Source organism: Athene noctua, chromosome 3 (genome assembly GCF_965140245.1).
Source record: "Athene noctua chromosome 3, bAthNoc1.hap1.1, whole genome shotgun sequence".
In the NCBI taxonomy this organism is placed as follows: Eukaryota; Metazoa; Chordata; class Aves; order Strigiformes; family Strigidae; genus Athene; species Athene noctua.
In genome coordinates this window covers 22,954,020-22,977,424 of record NC_134039.1, presented here as the reverse complement: position 1 = coordinate 22,977,424, position 23,405 = coordinate 22,954,020, and the positions used below count along the sequence as shown (strand labels likewise).

At 38.5% G+C, this 23,405-nt stretch overlaps 1 protein-coding gene across 4 annotated transcripts; it reads left to right on the top strand.

Moving 5' to 3' along the window:
- The first annotated feature begins 199 nt into the window (after positions 1–199).
- Positions 200–23,293, top strand: RECQL (RecQ like helicase). Of its 4 annotated transcripts, XM_074902260.1 has the most exons (16): positions 230–254; positions 704–853; positions 2,389–2,461; positions 3,797–3,994; positions 5,904–6,083; positions 6,950–7,056; positions 7,991–8,189; positions 9,298–9,464; positions 10,605–10,686; positions 11,727–11,875; positions 11,960–12,077; positions 13,500–13,638; positions 14,442–14,533; positions 16,661–16,880; positions 17,753–17,882; positions 18,087–23,293. In XM_074902260.1, exons 3-16 carry the CDS (start codon positions 2,446–2,448, stop codon positions 18,273–18,275), a joined length of 1,986 nt encoding a protein of 661 aa, XP_074758361.1. In that variant the 5' UTR covers positions 230–254; positions 704–853; positions 2,389–2,445; the 3' UTR covers positions 18,276–23,293. The 4 variants fall into 4 exon arrangements, with proteins under 4 accessions (XP_074758362.1, XP_074758361.1, XP_074758360.1 ...); XM_074902261.1 differs by lacking the exon at positions 704–853 and having other exon boundaries at positions 200–254; XM_074902259.1 differs by lacking the exon at positions 230–254 and having other exon boundaries at positions 270–853.
- Positions 23,294–23,405: the final 112 nt, after the last annotated feature.

Below are 23,405 nucleotides of genomic sequence, written 5' to 3'. Positions count from 1 at the left end.
GCGGCCGCACCCCTCCCGCCTCGGTGCCCGCCTCTCTGCTGTCGCTGCAGCGGCCGGGAGCCTCGCGGGGCTGCTGCTGATTGGGGGAGGGCGAGCGCACGTGGCCGCCGTCGCGCTCGTTCCCCGTCTCGGAGACTGGCTGAGCGCGGCCGGCGGCGGAAGCGGCGGGGCCGGGAGCGGGGCCGGGGCCGGGAGCGGGGCCGGGGCCGGGGCCGGGGCCGGGGCCGGGGCCGGGAGCGGGGCCGGTTGGCCAGGTGGGAGTGCGCGCCCCGGCGTGAGCCGCCGGGGAGGGGGGTGGCGGCGGTGGGCGCCGGGGCTGCCGTTCTCGCGTGGGACGGGCTGAGGCCGCTGGCAGCACGGCTCTGCCGGCCGCCGGCGGTACGGCCCCGGCAGCCGCCGTCCCTCTCCTCCTGCGCCCCCCCCCCAGCCCGCCCAGCAGGTGCCTTCCCTGCCTGGTCGGGACAGGGCCGCTGGAGGTGGGGGCCCCCGCGGTGAGGCGGGCACTCCGCGCCTTTCGTGCCCGCGGCTCGCGGTGTGCCTGCGGGGATGGATGCTGAGACAGCCGCTGTAAAGGCCCTGCTGCCGGTTTGGCTGGTTCCCCACCACTCCCAATGATTTTTTAATTATTTTTTTTTAAGGTGGCTTTTCAGGGTTGTATGGGTGAACTTTTTTTTGTTTTGTTTTGTTTTGGTTTTTTTACCAGGTTGAACTAACCGCGAAGATGACATACCATGCTTATGCAATTATTGTTAGTTTTATTCCTTAATTTTAACAGTTCTTTGATAATGCTTTAGTAGCATCAGCCACGTTTTAGAGTTAGTGAAAAGCTATAATCCGGAGGCTTGGATAGAAGGTAGGGTAAAAAAAAAAATTACACTGTTGGCACACTGATTTAAATTGTGCAGAGTGGAAAGTGGTGCTGGTTAATAATCTGTCTGGTTTAGGCATGGCTAGGTTAGAGTCCTCTTCTTCCCTCGCTAGACGGCTATTTAGAAAAGGCTGTAATGGGATGAATTCATAGGAATTCAGCTGTTTTTACAGTGGGGTAAAACTGCGTAATGGGCAAGCTGCTTCCACTTGCCTTTTGTCCACTGTGACTTATGAGTTCATCATTATTCAGTTTCTTAGGAGCTGCGTTTCTGAGGAATCAAATTGGGATATTTGTTGTCCGTGGTGGTATAGAATCAGTTATGAGGTATGCTGAGCTACTAGTTTTAGAAACAGGAGCTAAACTAAAGATCTGTAGAGCTTTAGCAGCATATAGGGAAACTTTCATAGGTAATTTTAATTTTCTCCTCACTCCTTGGATAATGATAAGCTAATTATATGAGGCTTGTGTTTACTGTGGGGAATAGAAGAAGTGTATTGTATTTACACTGTGTCTGTTCCACATTTACTGATTCTTCTGTCTGTCTCTAGTTGCTCTGTACTTTGAAGAGACTAATATTTCCAAATACTTCTATGCAAGCGACAGGTGGTATAAAGACAGAACCATGTAACTCAAGTTATGTGGGTGGCCCGGACACTGCTGAGTTATTTCATACCTTTATCAACTTCTTTCTGAAGTGTGGACCTTTATCTTACTTGTAATTATAACCTCTTCTGGCAAAGTCAGTGTTTGATTCACACATTCTTTATATATATATATATGTATATATATATATTCTCCCCCATTTCTAGGAACACAGTAAAACATTTGTTATGTTAGGATCTGCTTATATTGAGGGTCTGCTGAATTTCTTCCCTTTCACGCTCCCATGTATACAATAAATAGTTCAGAATTCAACAAGAGTGAGAGAATACCAAGTTTTGTATTATTAGCATATAATATGACAAAAAATGTTGTTCAGAAAATTAATCAATAAATAGAATTCTAAGTTCATCTTCCTGATGATCTAATCAGACCCAATCCCCCTTCTCTGAACCAAACTACCTTTCTACTTCCCCCTAGAAGATCCTATAGGTGTTATAGTGGCTGCTTTTCTAAGAGGCGCAATATAATTTGCTCAGAGTTTTTCATAAAATAGTTTTTGAAGAGATGAAAGAAAAAAAAATAAGTCAAAGGTAGGTGAATGACTGGTCTATATTAGACTATACCTCTCAGAAAATTTATGAGTTGGTCAAAATTCACTTGTCTTCATCAAGAAGGCTGGCACGCTATAGCCTTAGGAACTGGTTGTGAGTTGGTATCTGTCATTTTTGCAGAGGGGAAAAAGTGCGTTGTCATCAAGTTGGGCCTATTTATATAGGTAGATTAAATGAACAAGTACTTAAACTTTATATTAAAACCTCAGATTAATGAAGAATTTCTTGCAGAAAATTTATTCTGTTTAGAAGGATTACTCATTAAATAATTTTTCTTTTTTATTTATTTGATTTTATTCTTAGGGACAGTTGCTTGCTTAAGTAAGATCTCCTAAGGATAGCATTCTCTGATCTCCAAAGATGTCAGCTGTTGCAGGTAATCCGAAGTTAGTATTTGATATGTTAATTTTGCTAACAGACACACTCATCTGGTGCTATTGATTATTATTTATATGAATTTAATGTATTTAGATAAGTTTGTGGGGTCTATGTTATTAGACTTCAGATTTGAAGAAAAAATTCTTTTATGCAATAAGGTTTTGTTTCTTAGATAAAAACTAAACCAAAAGCAGATTAGTCAAGGAAATTACTTGGTTTTCAATATTTTGAAAATACGCTTCACATTTCAACTCTTTGATGCTGAGTAACAGTGGGCATTTAGGAAAACAAATATACCCGTTTCGTACCATTTGTAATGAGGATTATATTTTTCCATATTGTACACTTGTGTTCCATAAGCATATTATTGTATCTGGTGTTCTTGGACAAAAATCTGTTATTTTCTGGGGCTAGGGGGAGGAAGACATTTCTTGTTATGCCTTTATGACCTGGCTCTGAAATAGTAGTACACACTTGGCATGCTGCGGTATGTGTTAATTATTCCTTTAAACCTTGGAGATTGGGTTCTAGAACACAATCTGAAATTCACACAGATGGATATTAGGATGTAAAGAGGCAAATTCCTGCCAAAGATTCGCTTATGTAACCCAAGCTTCTGGGGAATATTTGCTTCATTTTTTTTTCAAGTCTGAAGAATGGCTTGTGCTTGCAAAAGCTTTTGTTCTTTGTGTTCAGACCTTGAAGCTCTGGTTCTGCATAGGAGGGAGATCTGTGTGCATGAAATGCAGTTTTTTGCTAATGTCCTTATTTCCATCTTTAGAAGAGCTTTACTTACTGAGGTTAATGTTGCTTGTCACATGTAAATGCTTCCCATTAAAAATGTTCTAATGTTGTGCTCACTTTGGAACTGGCTGCAGTACTTGTCTTCACTGAAACACTTCCAGCTTTAATATCAGGGCTGATGCAGTATGCTTCTCATTGTTTAACATGCATCTGCAGAAAAGAAAATAGTTTCAAGTGTTTCTCTGGAGAGGCACTCCTTTTGAGAAACTGGATTGTGATACATTTTTTTCTCTATTAATCAACTCAGACAATTATAATATTGCATATTTCTCATACACCATATTGGAGATTACAATTTACAGTATACCTGTGTATATATGACACATGTATATGTATTTAAGAAATTGCTAAGCATTTTTAGATGGCATATATAATATTAGATGCTAAAATCTTAGGCTGTTTGTCTAGATGCTTTTGGTTTGTGTTTAATTTTGATTGCTCTCAATCAACAAATGAAATAAAGTATTCTTTAAAAGTGGGATTAGCAATTTACTGTAGTCTCTATTCTGTCTTCACCTTTTTCCTTCAGTGCTAGAGGATGTACTGGTTTCCATTGAAAATGAGCTGCAGGCAGTGGAGTTGCAGATTCAGGAGCTTGTGGATAAACAGCAGGAACTCCTTCAAAAGAAGATGAGGGTAAAAAGTCTGATAAAGCAGTCCTCAGGAGACTCAGAGGCAGGTGGAAGTAAAGACACTGAAACCTCAGCCGAGGCATGGAACAAAAAAGGTTTGCAGAGTAAAATTTGAATATTCTAACATAGACGTAAACTAATCCAGTAAAGGAAAAATGTGTTTGTATAGAGTTTTATTTGGATAACGATATTTTCTTATTTCATTTTGTTCAGCTGAGTGACTTGCCCTCTTAGTTACACAGGGTAATATTTGTACTTAACTCACTGGACATTCCTAAATTCTAATCTGAGTTGTTCAGGGCAGAATTATCACAACAATGGCTTGTTACAGCTACTTTTATTCTCTTCTTGTTGCAGTCACAAGTTGATTTGATTTGCTGTAAGAACCCCAGAGTAAATCTGGATATATTGCAATATTCATATTCCCTGTTTATGTTCTAACAATAACTGCTGTGTATATTTTCAGGATTTGACAATAACAGTCTTGCACTCTCAAAGTTGCTTCTCACTGTCTTTGTGTTTCTTTTTGCTTGAGTGGGAAGGATGTTGGTTGTGTCCGCCATGGATTATGTAGCCCCACCATCTCACCAAATTATGCAGATTAGATGGATGCTGACTGCCAAAGTTAACGTAGAATACATTAGTATGGTAGAGTTAGCCCAAGTGGCAAGTGCCCCATGGTGGTTTGAGGGCTACTGTTCTTTTGGAAGCCCTGTCTTTCCAGTTAAACACTAATGGAAGTCCTGGATGGTTGGTGGGTCTTGACCATATTATGCCTAGCCATCTTTTTGTTTGTTTGGTTTTTTTCCTTTCCTCCTCCTCTTTTACTTCACTTGCAATTTGGAGATATATTGTTAGTTTCTGCCTATATGTATTGCATGTATTCTCTTTTTTTGGCTTTTTTAAAAGTGAAATTAGTTTTGTGAGTTTTGTAGCCTAATCCATGTTTGTGTTTGAGAAAAGTATTATGCATATGTAAGGACACTGATACTTTATAATTGCAAATTGATGCTATTGAACACATCGATTTGTTTTGGGTGATTTTGTGCCTAATTCTCTCTTCCTATGCTTTAAAAACTAACATCTTTGCAATCGGATGCTGTGTACATGTTGAATAAGAGCAGTAGCTAAATTTGGTCTCAGTATAAAGCTCACTGAAGTTAGTGGGTGGCTTTTCTTGGTTTCAGAGAGCCTTGGATCTGGCTGTGATCTTTGTAAATTAGGAAGCAATGTCACCTCAAGTCCCAAAGTTAATTCTTGCATTGTGTGTGGTGTACCCTGGAGTTCCCACAGTTCTTCTGCATTCTAATTTTAATAATAGGAAACTGGTTGATATGCTTCCTGATGCATCTGAAATTTAAGATTTTTACAGTATTATCTCTTTAAATGATGTAGTCTTTAGCTCTTTATTGAAGAAAAGAAAAAGCTATTTAAAAAAAGCTAAGTACATTGGGGTGATTATTCTGAGGAAGGTTAAACTTCCCCTGCCCCTTTTTTCTTTTTAGAAAAATGCTTATTATTTCTCAAATATATGGAAAAAATGGTAGTCTTGCCTTCATTACACTATATGTAATTACTGCATTTGTGTGAAGGAAGCATTTGGGCAACTTAGTAGTGAGACTATCTTAGGTCTTAGTGACTGGCTGTGCTTCTTATTTCCATTTATTTTTGAACTATCCAGTTAACCTAATCATTGTCACTTTGAAGATCTTTATCTGCTTGTGAGTTTTTAGCATTAGTTCACATTTATGTGCAATGAGAGCCTTTAGTCTAGAGGTGGATTATGGTTACATTTCCTAGGGTTTTCAGAGGTCCACCTTGGAATTTAATTTATAAAGACTTAGGTTATGTGTAGCTTTTTTGTGTGCCATTCTTGAATCTTTGAACACTTTCCCAGATCTAAAATTATGTTACTTCTAGATTTAGTTACTGTATATGTAAATTGCCTTTCCTTCCTATATTTTAACTTGGTTATGAAACATGTTTGTTTTTTTCCCTTAACAGATTTTCCATGGTATGAGAAGATAAAAATTGCACTGCAGGACAAGTTTAAACTCCAGAAATTTAGGTCCTTGCAACTTGAAACAGTAAATGCTGCAATGGCAGGAAAGGACATATTTCTTGTCATGCCTACAGGTGGTGGAAAGAGCCTTTGCTATCAGTTACCAGCTGTCTGTTCTGATGGTATGTAAGCGAAGAAAAGGTCATATATAAACAATTGGATTTATTTTCTCCCTTTTTATAGTTATTTGGAGAATTCACCAGTAGGGGGGAAAAAAGAGCAAAGATATGAGAGAAAGATTTACTAGAAATATTTGCTTTGCTCTCTTTATTTTCTCTGAAGATCAATAGCAGCTTTAAAATAGATGTGCCTGTTAGATGTGATTTAGATTTAAATAATTTATCTAGGTTCTTTTCAATATGTCAATATGTTCTTTTCAATATATTAAATGCTGAAAGAATTTTTTAAAGTTTGGCACTATTTTTTTCTTTCCCTTTTAATTCGATATACAGACTGTAAATTATTTAAGTATGGATATCTGTTATTTGTCTGTTCTACTCCAAAGTTTTAGCTTCAGATTTTTTTGGAGAGACTTTGTGTGTTAATTTTTAGAAGTAAGTATCCAGTTTTAGTTTTTAAGCATTTTTTTAAAGAACTAAGCCATCCAATTGCATGGAAGTTTACTTATTTACCAAGATCAGATTTATCAATGCCTAGGATTGCTTAGTTGTGTGGTAAATTATCACCTCATAACACAGATGTGAATCCAACTTTGTTTGGTTTGTATATTAGTTCTTATACTCTGTTGCAGCTCAGTCGGTTTTGGTCTGGATTCTAAGAGAAGGTGCATGTCACAGTTGATAAAAAGTATCTCTTTGTGACCTAGCACTCACTCACCAGCTATCTAGGGGGGGAATCTGCTACTGTGTATAAAGCTTAAGCTCCTGTTTGGCAGTTCCTTCAGAACAAGGCTGATACATTAGTAAAAAGTATTAGAAGAGATATTTGTGACATCCAAACCAGTTTGCACAATGGTTGATTGTTACAGGTTTCACACTTGTGATATGTCCTTTGATATCACTTATGGAAGATCAGCTCATGGTTTTGGAACAGCTTGGTATTTCTGCAACTTTATTAAATGCCTCAAGCAGTAAGGTATGTTTAACTGCCAATTCTTCATGGGTTTTGTGGTGTATGTGCCAGTGTCTTGCCTGTGTATGTTGTTTATGAATATGGAATGGATGACATAGTTTTATCAGCTAATGCCATTCTATCAGCAGTATCTTGACAGCTATATGCTGTGATATGGATAATGTGCATAAGTATCTTGCATTCTTGTTTTAATGACAAGAACACACGTAAAGCAACACATTTCATGGAATAAATAGATTTCACGGGGCTGTTTAGAAGATGTGAACTATGTCTGGCTGGAGTGTGTTGTAGACTTTTACTGAGTTTCTAGACTTAAAGGGTTGGAGTATGTGATTTTTGTCCATTAGTAACGTGTTGAGCAGTGCAGGCTTTTACATTTAATTATTATCTTACTTTAGGATGCTAAGCTGTTTGATCTAGAGGCTAAAAAGCAACTTATTTCCCAGTCTGTTATTAGTCAGTTACTTTTTACAGTAAAATATATTTTTCTGAATACCAGGAGGCTGTGTGACACTGAATTTAATACATTAGTGGCTTGATGCAGTGTGCCAAACTTGGAGTCTCCTTTGAGGTAGAGCACTTTGCAAACTCAGTAATAAAGACTAAGTTCTGTGTGAAAAATTCTTTTACACTTGTTGTACCACAGGCGTGTTTGGCACATTATAGTTTATTGGGAAAATACTGATACCACATGATGAAGCAAAAGTTCAGTAGTTTGCTTTTTCAAAGTGAGAGCTTTTTTCCAAGTATTAGAATTAACATCTTATATAGAATGATCATCCACAACGACTTACAACAGTGGTAAATACTGTGTAACAGTTTGCCAGTCTCTGTTAATTACCCTCTATGAATTTACTATTAAGAATCTTAGCACTAAGCAACTTCAGTGTGTTGCCCTACTTTGTTAGTCCCTGATTTCTCCTTTTGTTTTCAACAGGAACATGTGAAGTGGGTCCATAACGAAATGCTAGACAGAAATTCACAACTGAAGCTCATTTATGTGACCCCGGAGAAGATTGCAAAAAGCAAAATATTCATGTCAAAGCTAGAGAAAGCTTATCAAGCAGGGTGTCTTGCTCGCATTGCTGTAGATGAGGTCCACTGCTGTAGTCAATGGGGCCATGACTTCAGGCCTGGTATGCTCATTAGAAATCTAGTTTGCAGTGTTATGCAGGCACCAATAAATAATGTGTTAGCCCTGAAATAAAGCCAGGAGCTTTCTTCATGTGTTAGGTAAATACTTAGTGTATGGCGGGTACCTGTGTTAGCTCAAGGACTTGAAATTTAATTCACACATAACTACATCCTTGTCCAGGAGCTAAGTTCATGCAAATGAGGGTGATTTCAATGTTGATTTTGCTATCAGTATTCTGAAAGACTCTTAAATCAGTTTAATTTGAGTTTAATAAAGCAAGTATTTTTGGCTGTTATCTTTAATATAAACAGTAAAGTAATCTTTAATCTACTACTACAGGAAAAGGTGTTTCTGTACACTGCTCCCTAACACTCTGGGTGACAGACATAGAGCATATTGTAATTCATGCGATACATTTTAATCACTTCTAAAACAAGTTGAAACAAATGACCTTGACTTCCGGGGAAAGTGTTGTAGAAGACTGTTATTTTCTGTTTACTGTTTCTTTGCCTGTGAAAGAAAACCTGATTTGAAGTAGTAGTAACTGTGAAGTCAATGGTTTTGCTAAAATATAGTGTCTGAGCAAAGAGCCATGCCAGTTAAACTGACAATGTGGAGTTTGGGTATGAACCTCTGGCTGCATTTCTGTTCTAAGGCAGCAAGTGATTGTCAGCACTGAGCCCTTAAAATCTTTCCTTAGTACAGTCTGGTCTGTGTATCCAAATTCTACATTGCTTGTTTATTAGCAAAGCCATGTTTACTGACAAGCTGTTTGTAAAAACAGACCTGCAAAATAACTTGAATGTTGGTTACTACAATGCCACTTATATTTTTCCAACTTTTTAGGAACTTTTGTTTCAAAATATTTTGCTTTCTGAATTATGTCTGCTTTTAGAAAATGTAATTAGAAGACAAAGCATCTATTTTGATAAGTACAACCTTTTCATTCCTTCATTTGGATGTATAAATTAGTTCTGTAGTAAACTGGTCATTAAGAACATTTATTGCACTATTACCCCATTGAATGCTATCTACATTAGTATCTTTTTTAACTTTGGATCTATAGTATGAGAAATATTTCTCTTTCCCCTTTTTGTTTTCTTGCTTAGACTATAAGTCTCTTGGTATCTTGAAAAGACAGTTTCCCAATGCTCCCTTGATTGGATTGACAGCAACTGCTACAAATCATGTTTTAAAGGATGCTCAGAAAATTTTGCATGTTCAGAAGTGCATTACCTTTACTGCATCTTTCAACCGGCCCAGTCTGTACTATGAGGTATGTTTTACTACCAGTTTGTTTGGCTGCATCACAGTCATATTATCTTCTGCAGGTGAAATGCTGGGGTTTCAACCCCAAGCCCCAAATTAAGGTTGACATGTGGGTGATTCCCACAGCCCTTCACAAAGGGGGGGTGAGTTACCTTTAAGCTTCCCTCCAGGGTGCTGCCGGCCTTGCAGGGAGAGCCATTGGGTAAATGAGCCCCAGGTGTCCCACTTGGGGATAAAAGCTGGGACCCCTTGCAGGAAGGGGCAGTGTCTGTCTGTGAGGTGGGTGCACTTTGCAGAGTTCCCTGTTGGGGAAGGATCTCCTGCCTCCCTGGAGCTGGGCTGCAGTCAGGTCTGGCTTTTGTAAACGTGGGCTGTGTAGAGATTCAGTATGTGGCTTCCTTGGTCTTATGTATTTGGCTTGTTGACTCAGTTGTCTCCTGTCCCTTCTATGGGAAACTGCATTTCACTGTTTATTCCACCCATTGTTGGTCGTGGGGTGTCATTGTTGGGGTCAGTGGGATTGATGTCGATTATGTATGATCTGACTTGTTTGTATCCCCAGCACTCACCCATGTACTGACCCTTTTGTATCAAATACAATTTGGTTATTGGTTCATCTTTATGCTGGCTGTGTCCTTTATGCTAAACCTAATAATTGGCAAAACAGCAGGTTACAGTTGATGAATTTTAGAGTAGATTTCCAATTATATATTTTAATAATAAACAACTTTTCAACTGAATGGTGCTCTTTCATGACTTCATCTTACTGAACTTGCTGTCATCTGCAGAGTAACTTGGTCTGCTCTGTCTCTGTGAGCAAGGATTAGCAGATAGGGCTGTGTACTGGGCAGAGATGGGTAGCAAGCTCAGACTGCTTCCAAACTGTTGCAAAATAAGTCATATGATTGCTAAAAGTTGTGAATTCTGTGTTGTATTTTATTTTCAGTTTGACCACAGTTTCTTTTAATGTTCTTCATGGAAAAACTTGTGTCTTTTTTTTTCTGTGAATATTTGACATGTAATCTGACTACACAAATGGCAGAATAGTTGTGTTTATTGTACTGGAAGAAGTAGAATAATAGGATTGTTTGACAGATTGTGTGTCCATTTGAAAAACTCTCTAGCATGTGTTTATTATGTTTTTGAGGTTCGACATAAACCTTCAAATAATGAAGATTTCATTGAGGACATAGTTAAGATCATTAATGGAAGATACAAAGGACTCTCAGGTGAAAAGTGTGGAGAAAAAAAAAAAGACCATGTTATTTCTTATAATATTCAGTGTTACAGGGATGGCTTCAAGTGATTCTGAAATGCGTAGAGAAATTCTACCTTCACCATAGACTAAATATCCAGCATTAGAAGAAATAAAATTTAACAAGATTTGTACTTTGAATAATTACTCTTTTCATTCATTAGTGTTTAAATGTCTTTACAGTTTACTTATATCTTCTGAAGTATGAAATCAGTGTTGATGTATATAGAACAATGTTTACATAAGAATAATAGCAATTTTTAAGGTTGTAAAAACAAGGCTCAAAAAAGGTTTTCTATATTTTCATAGATCACATATATGTCATTTAGTATCTGTCAGGATACTTACTATCTTTAACATTTCTTTTTCATATTTGATCGTAAAATTCATGTGTTATTCAGTGCCCAGAATGAGCGTGTGGTGGGATGAATTGCACTTTTGTGATGAAAGCAGAACTGCAAAAGTTGCGCTTTGTGTAATCAATAAATTATGTAGTGCGAATAAAGAGGAGAGCCATATTACAAAGGCAACAGAACCCAATTTTCCAGAGCAGCATTCTGTCTCTGCAGTGGAACTCTGTGGCTCTGATAAGCAGCTACCTGAGTACAAACTGTGCTGAGATGATCACAGATCTCATGGCTTTGTGTGTAATCCTTGGCTTAGCCCAGACTGACTAATGACAAAAAGCAGATTTATTTGAAACCTTGGGTGAGATGTCATAGATGTCATAAGCAACAGCATTCTTTTACGTCAGCATTAATAGCCATTGTCCTCCTTCAACATTAATAGACTACTTCCATGATTATGTGGATTGGCACCCATATTTTCTTTAGCCTACAAGTCAAAGCTGATAATTGAAGTTCCTTTCATGGCTACCAATACTGCAGACTGAAGAGGCACAGAAATTATTTACTGTTTATTTATTTAATAAAACTTTCAAAGTTGTTTTTAAGTATTGGCGCTTGTTTGTTTTTGTGAAGACATTACAATAAGGCATCTTTCACTTTTGTGCAGGGATTGTTTACTGTTTTTCTCAGAAGGATTCTGAGCAAGTTACTGTGAGTTTGCAGAAACTGGGAATCAAGGCAGGGACTTACCATGCAAACATGGATCCTAAATATAAGACCAAGATTCATAAAGGATGGGCAGCAAATCAAATCCAGGTGATGTAGATACTTTTCATAGACATGTCTCATTTAAACAAATTGTGTTTTGGTACCTTGATGGTTTCTTAATCTTTTTCTCAGGTTGTCGTGGCAACTGTTGCTTTTGGCATGGGAATTGATAAACCTGATGTGAGGTTTGTAATTCATCATTCTATGAGCAAATCCATGGAGAACTACTACCAAGAGAGTGGACGTGCAGGTATTGTAGGCAATGGCTTTTACAAAGTCACCATTTCCATCCGTTAAAACAATAAAATTGTACTTTGATTTCGGCCATTTGTGCAAAGTGTCTTGTCTTTGAGATAGGTTCCAAAGTGTATAATGGCACTCTGCCTTTCAAAGAGGCTCTAAAGCAAATTATAAATAATGTTCATAATCTCAGACTTCTGTACTGCAGTGTATCAAAGAATAACTGGATATCTAGCCCTTTACTCAGCCTTTTTTTAATTACTTGATTTTTGTGGCATCTGTAGCTTACCAGAATAATTTAATAACATGACATTGACTGCGTATATGTTACAGAAAAGATTTCCCCCCCCCCCCCTTGGCATAGCAACTGGGATGTGTGATTTGCTCAGATTGTCTCTAGATGATAACTAATTGCTGTATGAATTTCAGTGGCCACAGAAATACAAGTAGGGTTAAGAGTTGGGAGTGGGGAATTTCAAGGATTCATCAGTATATAGCAACACTAAATAGCTGTTATAGCTAAAAAAGGGTTTTGTGATGTGTTGGTTTGGCTTGGTGATTTTGACCTTGTGCATTATTACTTTTTCAAAGACAGATTTGAATCTATGTGGAGGAAGGCCTTTTAAGGACCTTGAGGGGCAACTGGTTGAAATTTTAACTACGCCTGTGTGATAGAAATTAGCCTTGATGCTGGCCTAAGAAATACAACAGTCGTCAAAGTTTGTGGGAGTTTGTATCTGCTTACCCTAGAACCTGGTTATGTCTAGTGCTGGAGGTAACAGGAAGTGTAAATACTGATTTACATCAGTGAAGTAGTTCCTTTCTGTTATACGTTAAACTTTTCTAAAAGTTTAGGGTTTTTTAGGCCTTGTCTGCTCTCTGGATCTTGTAAACAGCAGGAAGGCACCCATCAGCACATCACTGGGAGTGGGGGGCAACAGGAAGTAAGAGATGAAGGAAGATCAGCTATAGAAGGCACAGTTGATTTTAAATGGAATATTTTGTTAAATCATACTAATTCTCTTTTAATTTATTACCATGAATACCTAATAAGGTATTTGAAGCTCACAGTGTCTTTAAATAAGAATTAGGCTTCAAGATGTATTTGGCTGGGATTTTCCAAGAGGTGTTAGGGTGAGAAAATAGTAATTGAACTGACTTTCTGTATGACACTAATATTTTAGCTGTTTGACTAGTTGTTAGACATTAAGTTTACTTGATTCTGTACTTGTAGAAGACTTCTAAATCTCTTTTATAGTCTGTATCATGCCATGCTCTATTGGTTAACATGTTATGTTTGATACTCTGTAACAGTTATGTACTCTCTATATAGGGGCTGCAGAAGCCCATGTAGGTTAAGAGTGGAATTTGTGCCAGAAAATGCTATGCTTAAATCTCATCTCAGTTTTTTGCTTGTTTTTATGCATTGCAGGCAGAGATGACCAAAAAGCTGACTGCATTTTGTATTACGGTTTTGGAGATATATTCAGAATCAGCTCTATGGTAGTGATGGAAAATGTAGGGCAAGAGAAACTGTATGATATGGTGTCTTACTGCCAAAATATGAACAAGTGAGTTACTGGAGTGGCTCAGTTGCTTAGTTTTTAAATAAGCTAATTTTGTTGGGTTTTTTAGAGGGCATTTGAAACAAAACCAAGAAAACTACCCACAAAACCAGCAATAAAACAAAACACCTACAACACTATAGAAACATTGTAACAGTCTTGAGTTTGGAGTTCATGGTTTGACTGCTTAGGACATGTACTCTTGCACATAACTGAATGTTGATGTGTTACTTGCCAGCTTCAGGATGAAGTTCTGGAAGCAGTTACATTGACGTGAAGTATCTGTCAACAAACACTGTCTGGATTTCAAATCCTGTTCAGAGCAAAAAATGGAATGCTTTGTCTTTCACTGTAAGGTACCAGTGTTCAATGGCCATACAGGAATCCACATGTGTTTAATGCTTCATCTGCTGCACTATTTGGAATACTTAATGGAAAACACCTCTATCTGTGTGTGGACAACTCATGCATTCAGTATAGCCTTTGTTGGCTTCAGTCTAAGAATTAGTTTATATTTTGATGATTTTTCATTCTATTGAAACTGTAGATGATACTTACTTTTCGTCTTTAACCAAACTGTTCCTACATCAGTGTTTACTGTTACTAAAAGCTACTAGTTATTCCTTTTAGCATAATTGACAGGGAATACTGTGTTGCAGTATTTATTTTCTGATTTTTCCTGAGATAATTCATGCTTGTTTTAAGATATGGGCTGAGCCAAGGGACCTTCTTTTTGCCCCTCTCATGACTTATAACACAGGTTTATGCACTTATGTTCTATGGTCCCTCTTTTCTCTCTGTTATTTCAGATGTCGCCGGGTCCTCATAGCCCATCATTTTGATGAAGTATGGGATTCTGCAAACTGCAACAGAATGTGTGATAACTGCTGTAGAGAGAACTGTAAGTAAATTGGGTTTTATAACCAAGGGCAGAGAACATAAAGACAAACTGTGAGCAACTTCTGTAAAGTTTGATGGTAATACTGCCTGTTTCCAAGGTGCAAATTTTGTTACAAACATCAGTTTTCAGTGGCTTAGTGTTGCCAAGTTCAGAGTGTTTTGCAGGATACTTCCTAGTTTGGCTTTTTGCCTGAGGCCAAACACTTTGGTATCTTTCATGCTCAGCCCTTCACCCATTCCCAAAAGTGAAGCTGGGGCAAGGGGGAGATTGGCTTACTTCATTTAAAAAGATTCTGGTATGTGTCGTGTTTTGTTTCAGGACTTGTTTGGGTACAAAAGCCTTGTTTTGAGAAGTCTCTTTCTCTCTGCATGCCAAACTTAATGCTCAGGCTCTAAGAAGGCACAGTTTGCACATGTCCTCTTACAACTTGCTTGGTAAAATCTCAAAGGATTTCAGCGATGCATGCTCATGAGACATACCTGTGTCAGGACTGTGCATGACAGTTGTGCAGAACCACTGAGCACACTAATTCAGGGTTTTGCTGTGTGTTAGCTCTAACAGCACAATGTCTCTAGTGTGTGCTCTTCCTTTGGAAGAAAGTTGGGATCGTAAGAGGAAAGGCATATGGGCCAGATACAGAGGGAACCTGGGTGGTAAGCTAAAACAAGACCTGCTGCATGCTGAAGGAGGGTGGTTTCAGTAGAATGTGGTTCTGGGGCATAAGTTCTTTTGCTGCTTTGCTCACAAACATCCTGGGCAGTGTTGGGTAGCTAGATTTAACAATCATTGCCTGCTTTAACTGTAATTTTTGGTGCCCATCCAGAAAGCTGTAAGTCTTTGAAAATGAACAAAGTTTCTGTTGCTACACTTGCTAAGTGAAAGCTGTGGTTTAGACATAGGAAACCCCATATAAAACCAGAAAGCTCTGAAAAGAGTGCTGAGAAAAAGTTGGTCTTGGGCATCTCTAAGTGGACACACAAATCCACCTTAAATTTCTTTGAGGACCAGGTGAATTCTTGTATTAAGTGGAAAATATCATCATCTTGTACCACATATATGTTGCAAAGTATCTGGATAATATAAGTGATTAACATTTGAAAAACTTAGGAACCATTCTGTATTCAAAGCTGTTCTCATAACTAGACTTTACTTCCCTGTACATTTTGGGGGGATAAAGTAGAAAAAGAAAAGATATTTAACTTATTTTAATTTATACAGTTAATTTTATCTATATAATAAAACTGTTTTGTAAAATCTGCAAGTAACAATGTGTTATCTTCTAGTTGGAAATAGGGCTTGGTTGAAATTTATACTGGGATCAGAGGTTGAGAAAGAGCATGGAGCTGGCTTGTACCCAAGACTTATGGAGCCATGTGGTGAAATATAGTTGAAATATATCCTGTTTACTGCTGGTTTACCCTCAGGGCCTTTTGATAGGCAAGGTCTGAGGAAACATAGCAGTAGTACTAGTTTTTCAGTACTTCTTGGTTTTGGAGGAGGCACTTGGGGTAATGCTATGCCATGATCTGATCATGCAGCAGAAGCATGATCATTATGTACTGCATGGATGTGTTAGTGCTTGCAATAATTATTCATGATGAACTAATTTATATCATTAAATGAATACTTTTTTCTGTCTCATTTAGTCCATAAGTGTATTCAGACAAGAAATGTCTTGCCTATATTCTTCGATTCCTCTTTGCTCTCTAATCTTTCAATAATAAATATTACGGGTGAGGAAAAGGAATCTAGCTGCAGAGTAACATACTAGGTACCTTACAAATTTTATGCTTTGTAAATGCTTCTTTGAAGTAATTTGTGTGATTTGTAACATTAAATACATGTAAAAATGTTTGGAGGTTTGGAGTTTTAATAATGAAGTAGAAAGATAAATGTAAGTTTGAGTACAAATACATCCTAATTTGACAAAGGGAAAGCTACAGCCTTATTTGTTATAGTTTAAAATCAAAACAAACAAAAAATGCTATTATGGCACATTGATAGATATACATATCTGTAAATAGATAAAAATGCATATATATTTATACACCTGATTGTATATATGGATACTATCTAAATAACTGTAAATAACTTGCTGTTTAAATATTACTTCCCTTCTATTTGTAGCATGTGAGAAAGTGGATATAACAGGATACTGCAGGGACCTAATCAAGATACTTGAGCAAGCTGAAAACATGAGTGAGAAACTCACCCCACTGAAATTAATTGATGCATGGTCTGGGAAAGGTGTATCAAAATTCAGGGTGGCTGAAGTTACTTCACCAAAGCATCCTCGAGAGGAACTGGAGAGAATTATTGCCCATTTACTACTGCAGCAGTATCTGAAGTACGTAAAATGATAACTTTTTTTTTTAACATCTAGTAGTCATTTGTCTTTACTCTTGTGCTACTTCTGTATAGTATTAATGGATAAATTCTGTAGTCTCATTTTTAGCCTTTATTTCAGATGCATTTAATGTATTTAAAAAAACCTTGAAAGATTACTACATTTCTACTTTAATATGTTAAAACAGAAGTCAGAGGAACATTTGAAATGCTGCGTGTCTTGCCATTTTAAAAAGCTGGGGTCTTCTCTATTCAGATTGAACCTTTAAATCTGTAGCAGACGTCATTCTGGAGAAGTCTGCTGTTTATGTGGAGTCTCATTTACATTCCATGGATAAACAAAGCAAATGGGGTTGCCTGGATGGAGTCTAAGTCAGGACAGGCTGGCTAATGTGGAAAGTGGTACTCAGAAACTTTAAGAAAGCATACTGAAAATAACAACATTGCTTCTCTTGTAACCTGACTATCTGTGTCGTATGCTTTTTGTCTTTTTATACTGGTTTAGAAACTTCAAGAATATGTACAGATCAAATATTTAATCCCTTTGCTTTGGTCTCAAATTTTTTTTTTGTTTGCACTGTTTGTGCAGCTGATTATTTATACTCTTAAGAGGGTGACTTATTACATCGGTTTTTCCTCATTTTCCTCCATGTATTCCAACTGATTGAAATGTGTCTGTGTGTAAAGGTCCATAAACCAAATTATGTTGTTGACCAGACTTGCTCTAAATTAACTGAGTATCACTTGAATAGATAAAGCAGAATCAAGCTGCTGTTGCAGTCAGAATAGTTAATGTGTCCCATTCCCCCTCTGCATGGTCTAGCCTGTCTTTGTCTCCCACTTTCCCTTATAACACTGATTTAATTTATGCAGGGAAGACTTCAGCTTCACGGCATTTGCTACAATATCCTACCTGAAGATAGGACCAAAAGCAGGCCTGCTGAAAAATGAGGCACACGTCATAACTATAGAAGGGATAACAAACAAGAAAAGTGTTTACAAGGTATTTATATCTATACTGACTTGCTGTACAGATATCTTTTCCATTATAGTTTAATAGTTTGGTATCTGCTCAGTGTATTTTTCATAGTGATGCAATCAACAGGATTTAAAATAGACCTTATAAGTATCTTCTCTCTTGTGTGGGAACACAGAAAAAGAATTAAAATAATGTTAGAATTTTCATAGACTTTTTTATAACTTACAGGACAAACCATCTCAATCTTCAAATCCAAAAGGAAGCAGAGAAAATGCTCAGACTATTTCAAAGACTGTCCAAGATTCAGTGGTGAAGAAGTCACAGGAACACAGACGGCCTACCTGTGGTTCTAACTTAAACGCAAAGAAGCTTAAGCTTCAGGCAGGTGGAGATGACCAACCAGTTGTTCTTGACTGAGTCTCACAGGCTACTTTTAGGATCTAATTGTTTGCTTCTCCATGGACAATGCCATGTGTAAGTTCAGTGTGTGTTTTAGTAATGATATCTTTAGTAGATTTTTTTTAAATAAACAGGCAAACAAGCATCTTCAAAACCCTCAAATCTAGAAAAAGTCTAGTAGTCAAGGGAAAAATGTTTCATGCTCCGCTCCCATGGACTGTCAGTAGGCTCAGGGACCTGGGAGGTCTGAGGGGAAAACCTTGCCTGTGAAAATGAGGCAAAAAATGTGAGTACCTCAGTCTTTTCCATGTACTGTGTCACTAGCTCCTCTACCCCTTTGACAAGCAGGACCATATTTTTCCTTACTCTTCCTTTTGCTGCGAAGGTACTTACAGAAGCTCCTCATACTGCCTTTCACATCCTTTGCTAGCTCCACCTCCATCTGAGTTCTTACATTTCTAACTTCCTCCCTGCATGCTCAGGCAATGTCTACTTGTTCTGAGTATCTTGTACCTTCTGCCTCCTTTTTGTGTTTGAGCTAGCTGAGGAGTTCTTTTTTCACCTGTGCTGGCTGTTATGCTTGCTGAACCTTTTGCACGTAGGAGTAGACCATTTGTGTTTTGAGGAGGTTTTCGGTTTGGAAATCAAGCAGCTCTTCTTGAGTCCCTTTGCCTTCCAGAGCAGCTTCCCTGGGATCCTGACAAGCAAATCCCAGAACAAGCTGAAATCCACTCTCCTGAGGTCCAGAGTAGTGGTTCTACTATGTCTTCCTTGCTTCTCTGTCGAGTTTAAAATTCTGAATCACAGAGTCACTGAGCAACGTCTGGGATATGGGCACCTAGTAAGCAACAAACCTGTCGAAGTCTCCAAGTCAGGCTGGTAATGGAAGCCTCTGACCTCACAGGAGGGATTCTCTGGTAATCTTCCTTTTCTTCATTGTGTGAATGCTTGGCTCAGGTTCAGCTGCAGTGATGCATCCCTTCATGGAGCTCATCATCCTCGTATTTCTCAGGGCACTGTACCTACTCTGCAATGGCAGAGCTGCAGGTAGAAAAGGAGGGGTTTTTTATGTTGCAAGGAGCAAGAGGTTTCAGATTATCTATCCACTGCTCCTCTGAGGGTAGTCTTAAGGTTTCCCCTCCTTTGCATCACAGAACTCAGGTGGTCCTTAGCTCTCCAGCATCTCTGTGAAGACCCTCTCACTTCCTGTTCCTCCTAATACAGCTTCCTCATGCAGCAGCTTGGCCCTGCAACCAGAGCACAGCTCCTAGTGGTGTGACTGTTGTGGCCATCCCCAGGGAGAGCTGTCAGACCCACGGAGCCCCAGGCTGCTGCAGCACCCTTCCTCTGGAGCCACATATGGGTCAAAGCTGCTGCTGTGCCAGGGCAGCTTTTCCAGCCCACGTGGACATCACCGTTACTGCAGCTCTGAGCAGAGATACGGCCCACTTCTGTAATACTAACACCTGCTACAGCGTATTTGAGTACTTGAGTGTACTTTAGAGAAGAATTTTAAAAGGGCATTGTTACAACACTGCACTACTTCTGACCTGTAGAGGCTTATGAAATATATGTATTTATCCCTTTAAAATACATCTGTTTTTCTTAGAACTAGGTTTAGCTTGTTATTCAAATAAAAAATTACCACTTCTGTGCTTTTCAGAAGTAGCTAAATTTATGTTTAAAAACAAGACAACTTTTCTTGATCTGAGCTCTTTCCTTTGTAAAAGTTATACTTTATTTAGTAAATACAGAAAAAACACCACTCAAGAAATACTTCTTTTCCCCCCCCTTCCCCTGTTGATTTGGCTTGCATTCCAACTACAGATCTCTATTCTAATTAGAAGTGAATCTGGTTGACCCAAGAAATACTCTTCTGCTCTATAAGCTCTAGAACGTAACTGCACTGAAGGTTGTGTACTTTAAGCCCTAAATGTGAGCTACATTAAACTTAATCTTTGGGATGTTTCTCAATTCTAGTGTTGTAAACTTTGCTACTCTGCCTATCCATTTGCTTATGTTCCTATTGTTTGTGGAAATGGAAAAGAGAAAGCAACTGTAGGAGTGTATTCCTGCTTGCCTGTGGCTTAAAGTAGTGTGTCTCCATTATTTTAAAGAGCAACCTGTCTCTAGGGAGGAATCACCTATGATTCCTTTCCCATAACATCTTGGTTCTGTCAAGGAAAGAGAGAGCCAGTGCTTACTGCTGCAAATGTTCTTATGTTCACTCATCCCACAAAGCTGAGTGGCTGACTAATTCAATACCTGGCTGGGTGAACACTGAGTGTGTTTCTCCATAATATCACAGGTTCTATGCAATCTTAGTCACAACTATAATAGTCAAGAGAAGAAAGATGATAAAAATCACTCAGGATTACAAAGTAAGAGTAGAACAGAAGACAGAAGTTAATAAGATGTTTCACAAGTAGTGGGAACTGGATCATTCAGAAATTATGGTATAATTTTAATTCTGAGGTTTGGAATTAGATTGAAACTGATACTATTTTTATTTCCTAGAAAGGCAGGAAAATTAATTTTGAAGTTGAACACTGTCAGGACCTGAGGCTGAACATGAGAAGACCTCAGTGTAGCAGGTACAAAGTGATAGATGATAAAAAGAATGTTTGAGCCTTGATGAGTTTAGAAAAACATGAGCTGCTACTGAAGTTGTCATGTTTGGTAACCAATAAGTCCTTTAGCTGCTACTGATAACTTGGTGCTTTCAGTTCCCCTTCTATTTGTCAGAGTTGGGAGCAAGAATAGCTGGGTTGAGGGGAAAGGCCTGAAGAGCAGTTCTGCCCACGCTTTCAGTTCCTGAGCAGCAACAACTGCTGGGCTTTGGTTTTGTTTACACTTAACCTTTAAGCAGTGCTTAATCCCATAAATGCAGATATTGTGGTTATGCTAGTTATTAAAAAGAATCTTTGAACCACATGGAAGTTACAAATAAGAGCAAGCGGTCCTTTCCTTGCCCTTTAGGGTTCTGGATTTCCCCTCTAATTTCTTCTGAACTAGAAGATGATGTATATTGAACTCCTCTTGCCGTAAAATGCTGCTGGAGTGGATTCAGTAACCAGGAAATTACCCTTATTAACTCCTCTCAACCTAGAACCATGTGACCTCCCTTCTTTCACATGTAGTTCAAGAAGTTGCTAGAACACTACTGCCATCTTAATATTTAGATTTGACCAATCATATAAAAGGAAGAGCTTCCTAATAACAGAAGGCTCACTTTCATATAGTAAGTAGGCTTGAGGGAGGTGATACTCTATTCCAAACAGCCTAGCACTGTTACACATTCAGACTCACAGAACAGCCCAGGTATGAAGGGACCTTGAAAGATCTGGTCCAGTCTCTTGTGGGAAAGGGAGCCTAGAAAGATTATCAGATTGATTGTTTTCACTGTAAAAACTTTGAAATAAACCTGAAGGAGTGCTTGAAGAGTTCAGAACAGCTGATGTTTTTCAGTACAGGGAAGTGTCAGGGTATGTTAAGAACTTTTGGTTCTTTTGCAGTGGAGGGCTTTATGTAAGCTTTTTTCCATTCCTACTTTTTCCAGTTGAGGACTACTTATGGTTATATAATCAATATCCTCTGAAATTGGCTACTTAAAGTGCATTAACATTGTTTATTTGGTTAGTCCTACCTTCTGCATTGTGTAATTAAGTGGCATGAAGTCTTTTTCTCTCCATGCCAAACAGAAGCTGTAACCTAGGACAGCACACCCTGCGAGCTGAACTGCAGCCATTCTACACTAAAGGTCATGGTCTCTCCTCAGCAATCTCTATGGACTGTGGAAAACCTTCAGCTACATAATATTTTGTCTCCCATTTCAGCAGGGAGAATATTTATATGAATAGAAATATATACCTGTTGACTTCCTTTGAACATCAGTGTTTCCAGAAGAAGACAGTGGTAAAGATCCAACAGCTACTGCTGACTTTAAGCATTGCTTAGGCATACATGAGGTTGAATGCTACATTTGATATATATATTTTTTTAATCTTAGCAGCCACTGATCAGTAAGGCAAGTTCAAACTCATTATAAATGGTTCTGGTAGGTTTCATTTTGGATTCCCCCACAGACATTTAGCTGTATACCAACTTAAATATAAACCAGACATGATTAAGAACATGCTCTTCATCTTTATTTTTCTGGTAGAATCTTGTCAGTGATTAACACTTAGTGTATCACCCATTGTTCAGCTGACACCTTTGCCAGAAGTGTGTGGAATTAATTGATTTAATTAAACTGTCATTCTCTTAATTATTTTTTTAAGAGTAATTTTTCTGGGAGAAGTCTTGATATGTACCACCAACTTTGCATTTAGTGGAGTACAACAAAATGTTCCCAGTTTGACCCTAAATAAACAGCACCTCCTGAGTAGCAGTTATAGAACAAAATCAAAAGCCAATCTGAAACAACCTCTGTCTCTGGATATATTACAATACTGTGGAATAGAGAGGACATTAAGGAATAGCTTAAATTGTTGGGCTTTATCACCTAGGCACTAAATTATGCCTAGCAACTAAAAAAGAAGGAACTTGATTGAAGCAAGCCTGTACATACACATCACTATTATTAAACTGCATCTTGTGTAACAAAACACTTGAAGTTTGTTACAACTGAAAACAAATGTAACCCCCCACTTAAAACTTACTAGTAAGGTAGTTTGTCACTAGTTACCACAAATCAAACTGGACTTTAGTACCTGCAAAAATTCCTTCCTGGAACCAATAAGTAAGACAGTGGGAATGAGGAGAGGGCAGGAAGCGGCTAAGACACACAGTCCCTATGAATGTTTTAATTAAGTGACTTTAACAGCTGCCTATTAAGATTCACACAGGCATATGGGACTAACATTCAGAATGGCATCCTGTACCATCCACCACATGGGCTGGATATAGCAACCTGCTGCACAGGCTCCTGCCAGGGAAGGCCACTGCAGGTGCCATCCACCAGCAGCGCTGCATTAATCTTTTCCTGGAGCGGACTGTAGGTTGCTGGAGACCAGACAGGATGCACCAGGGCAGCGCCACCACAGCACCTGAACAGCTGAACTCACGAGCAGTAAAAAAGCTGCTCTCAACTGACACCTCATCCTGGAAAAGTTTGTGTGTTCTGTACTTACCTGAGTAGAAAATACA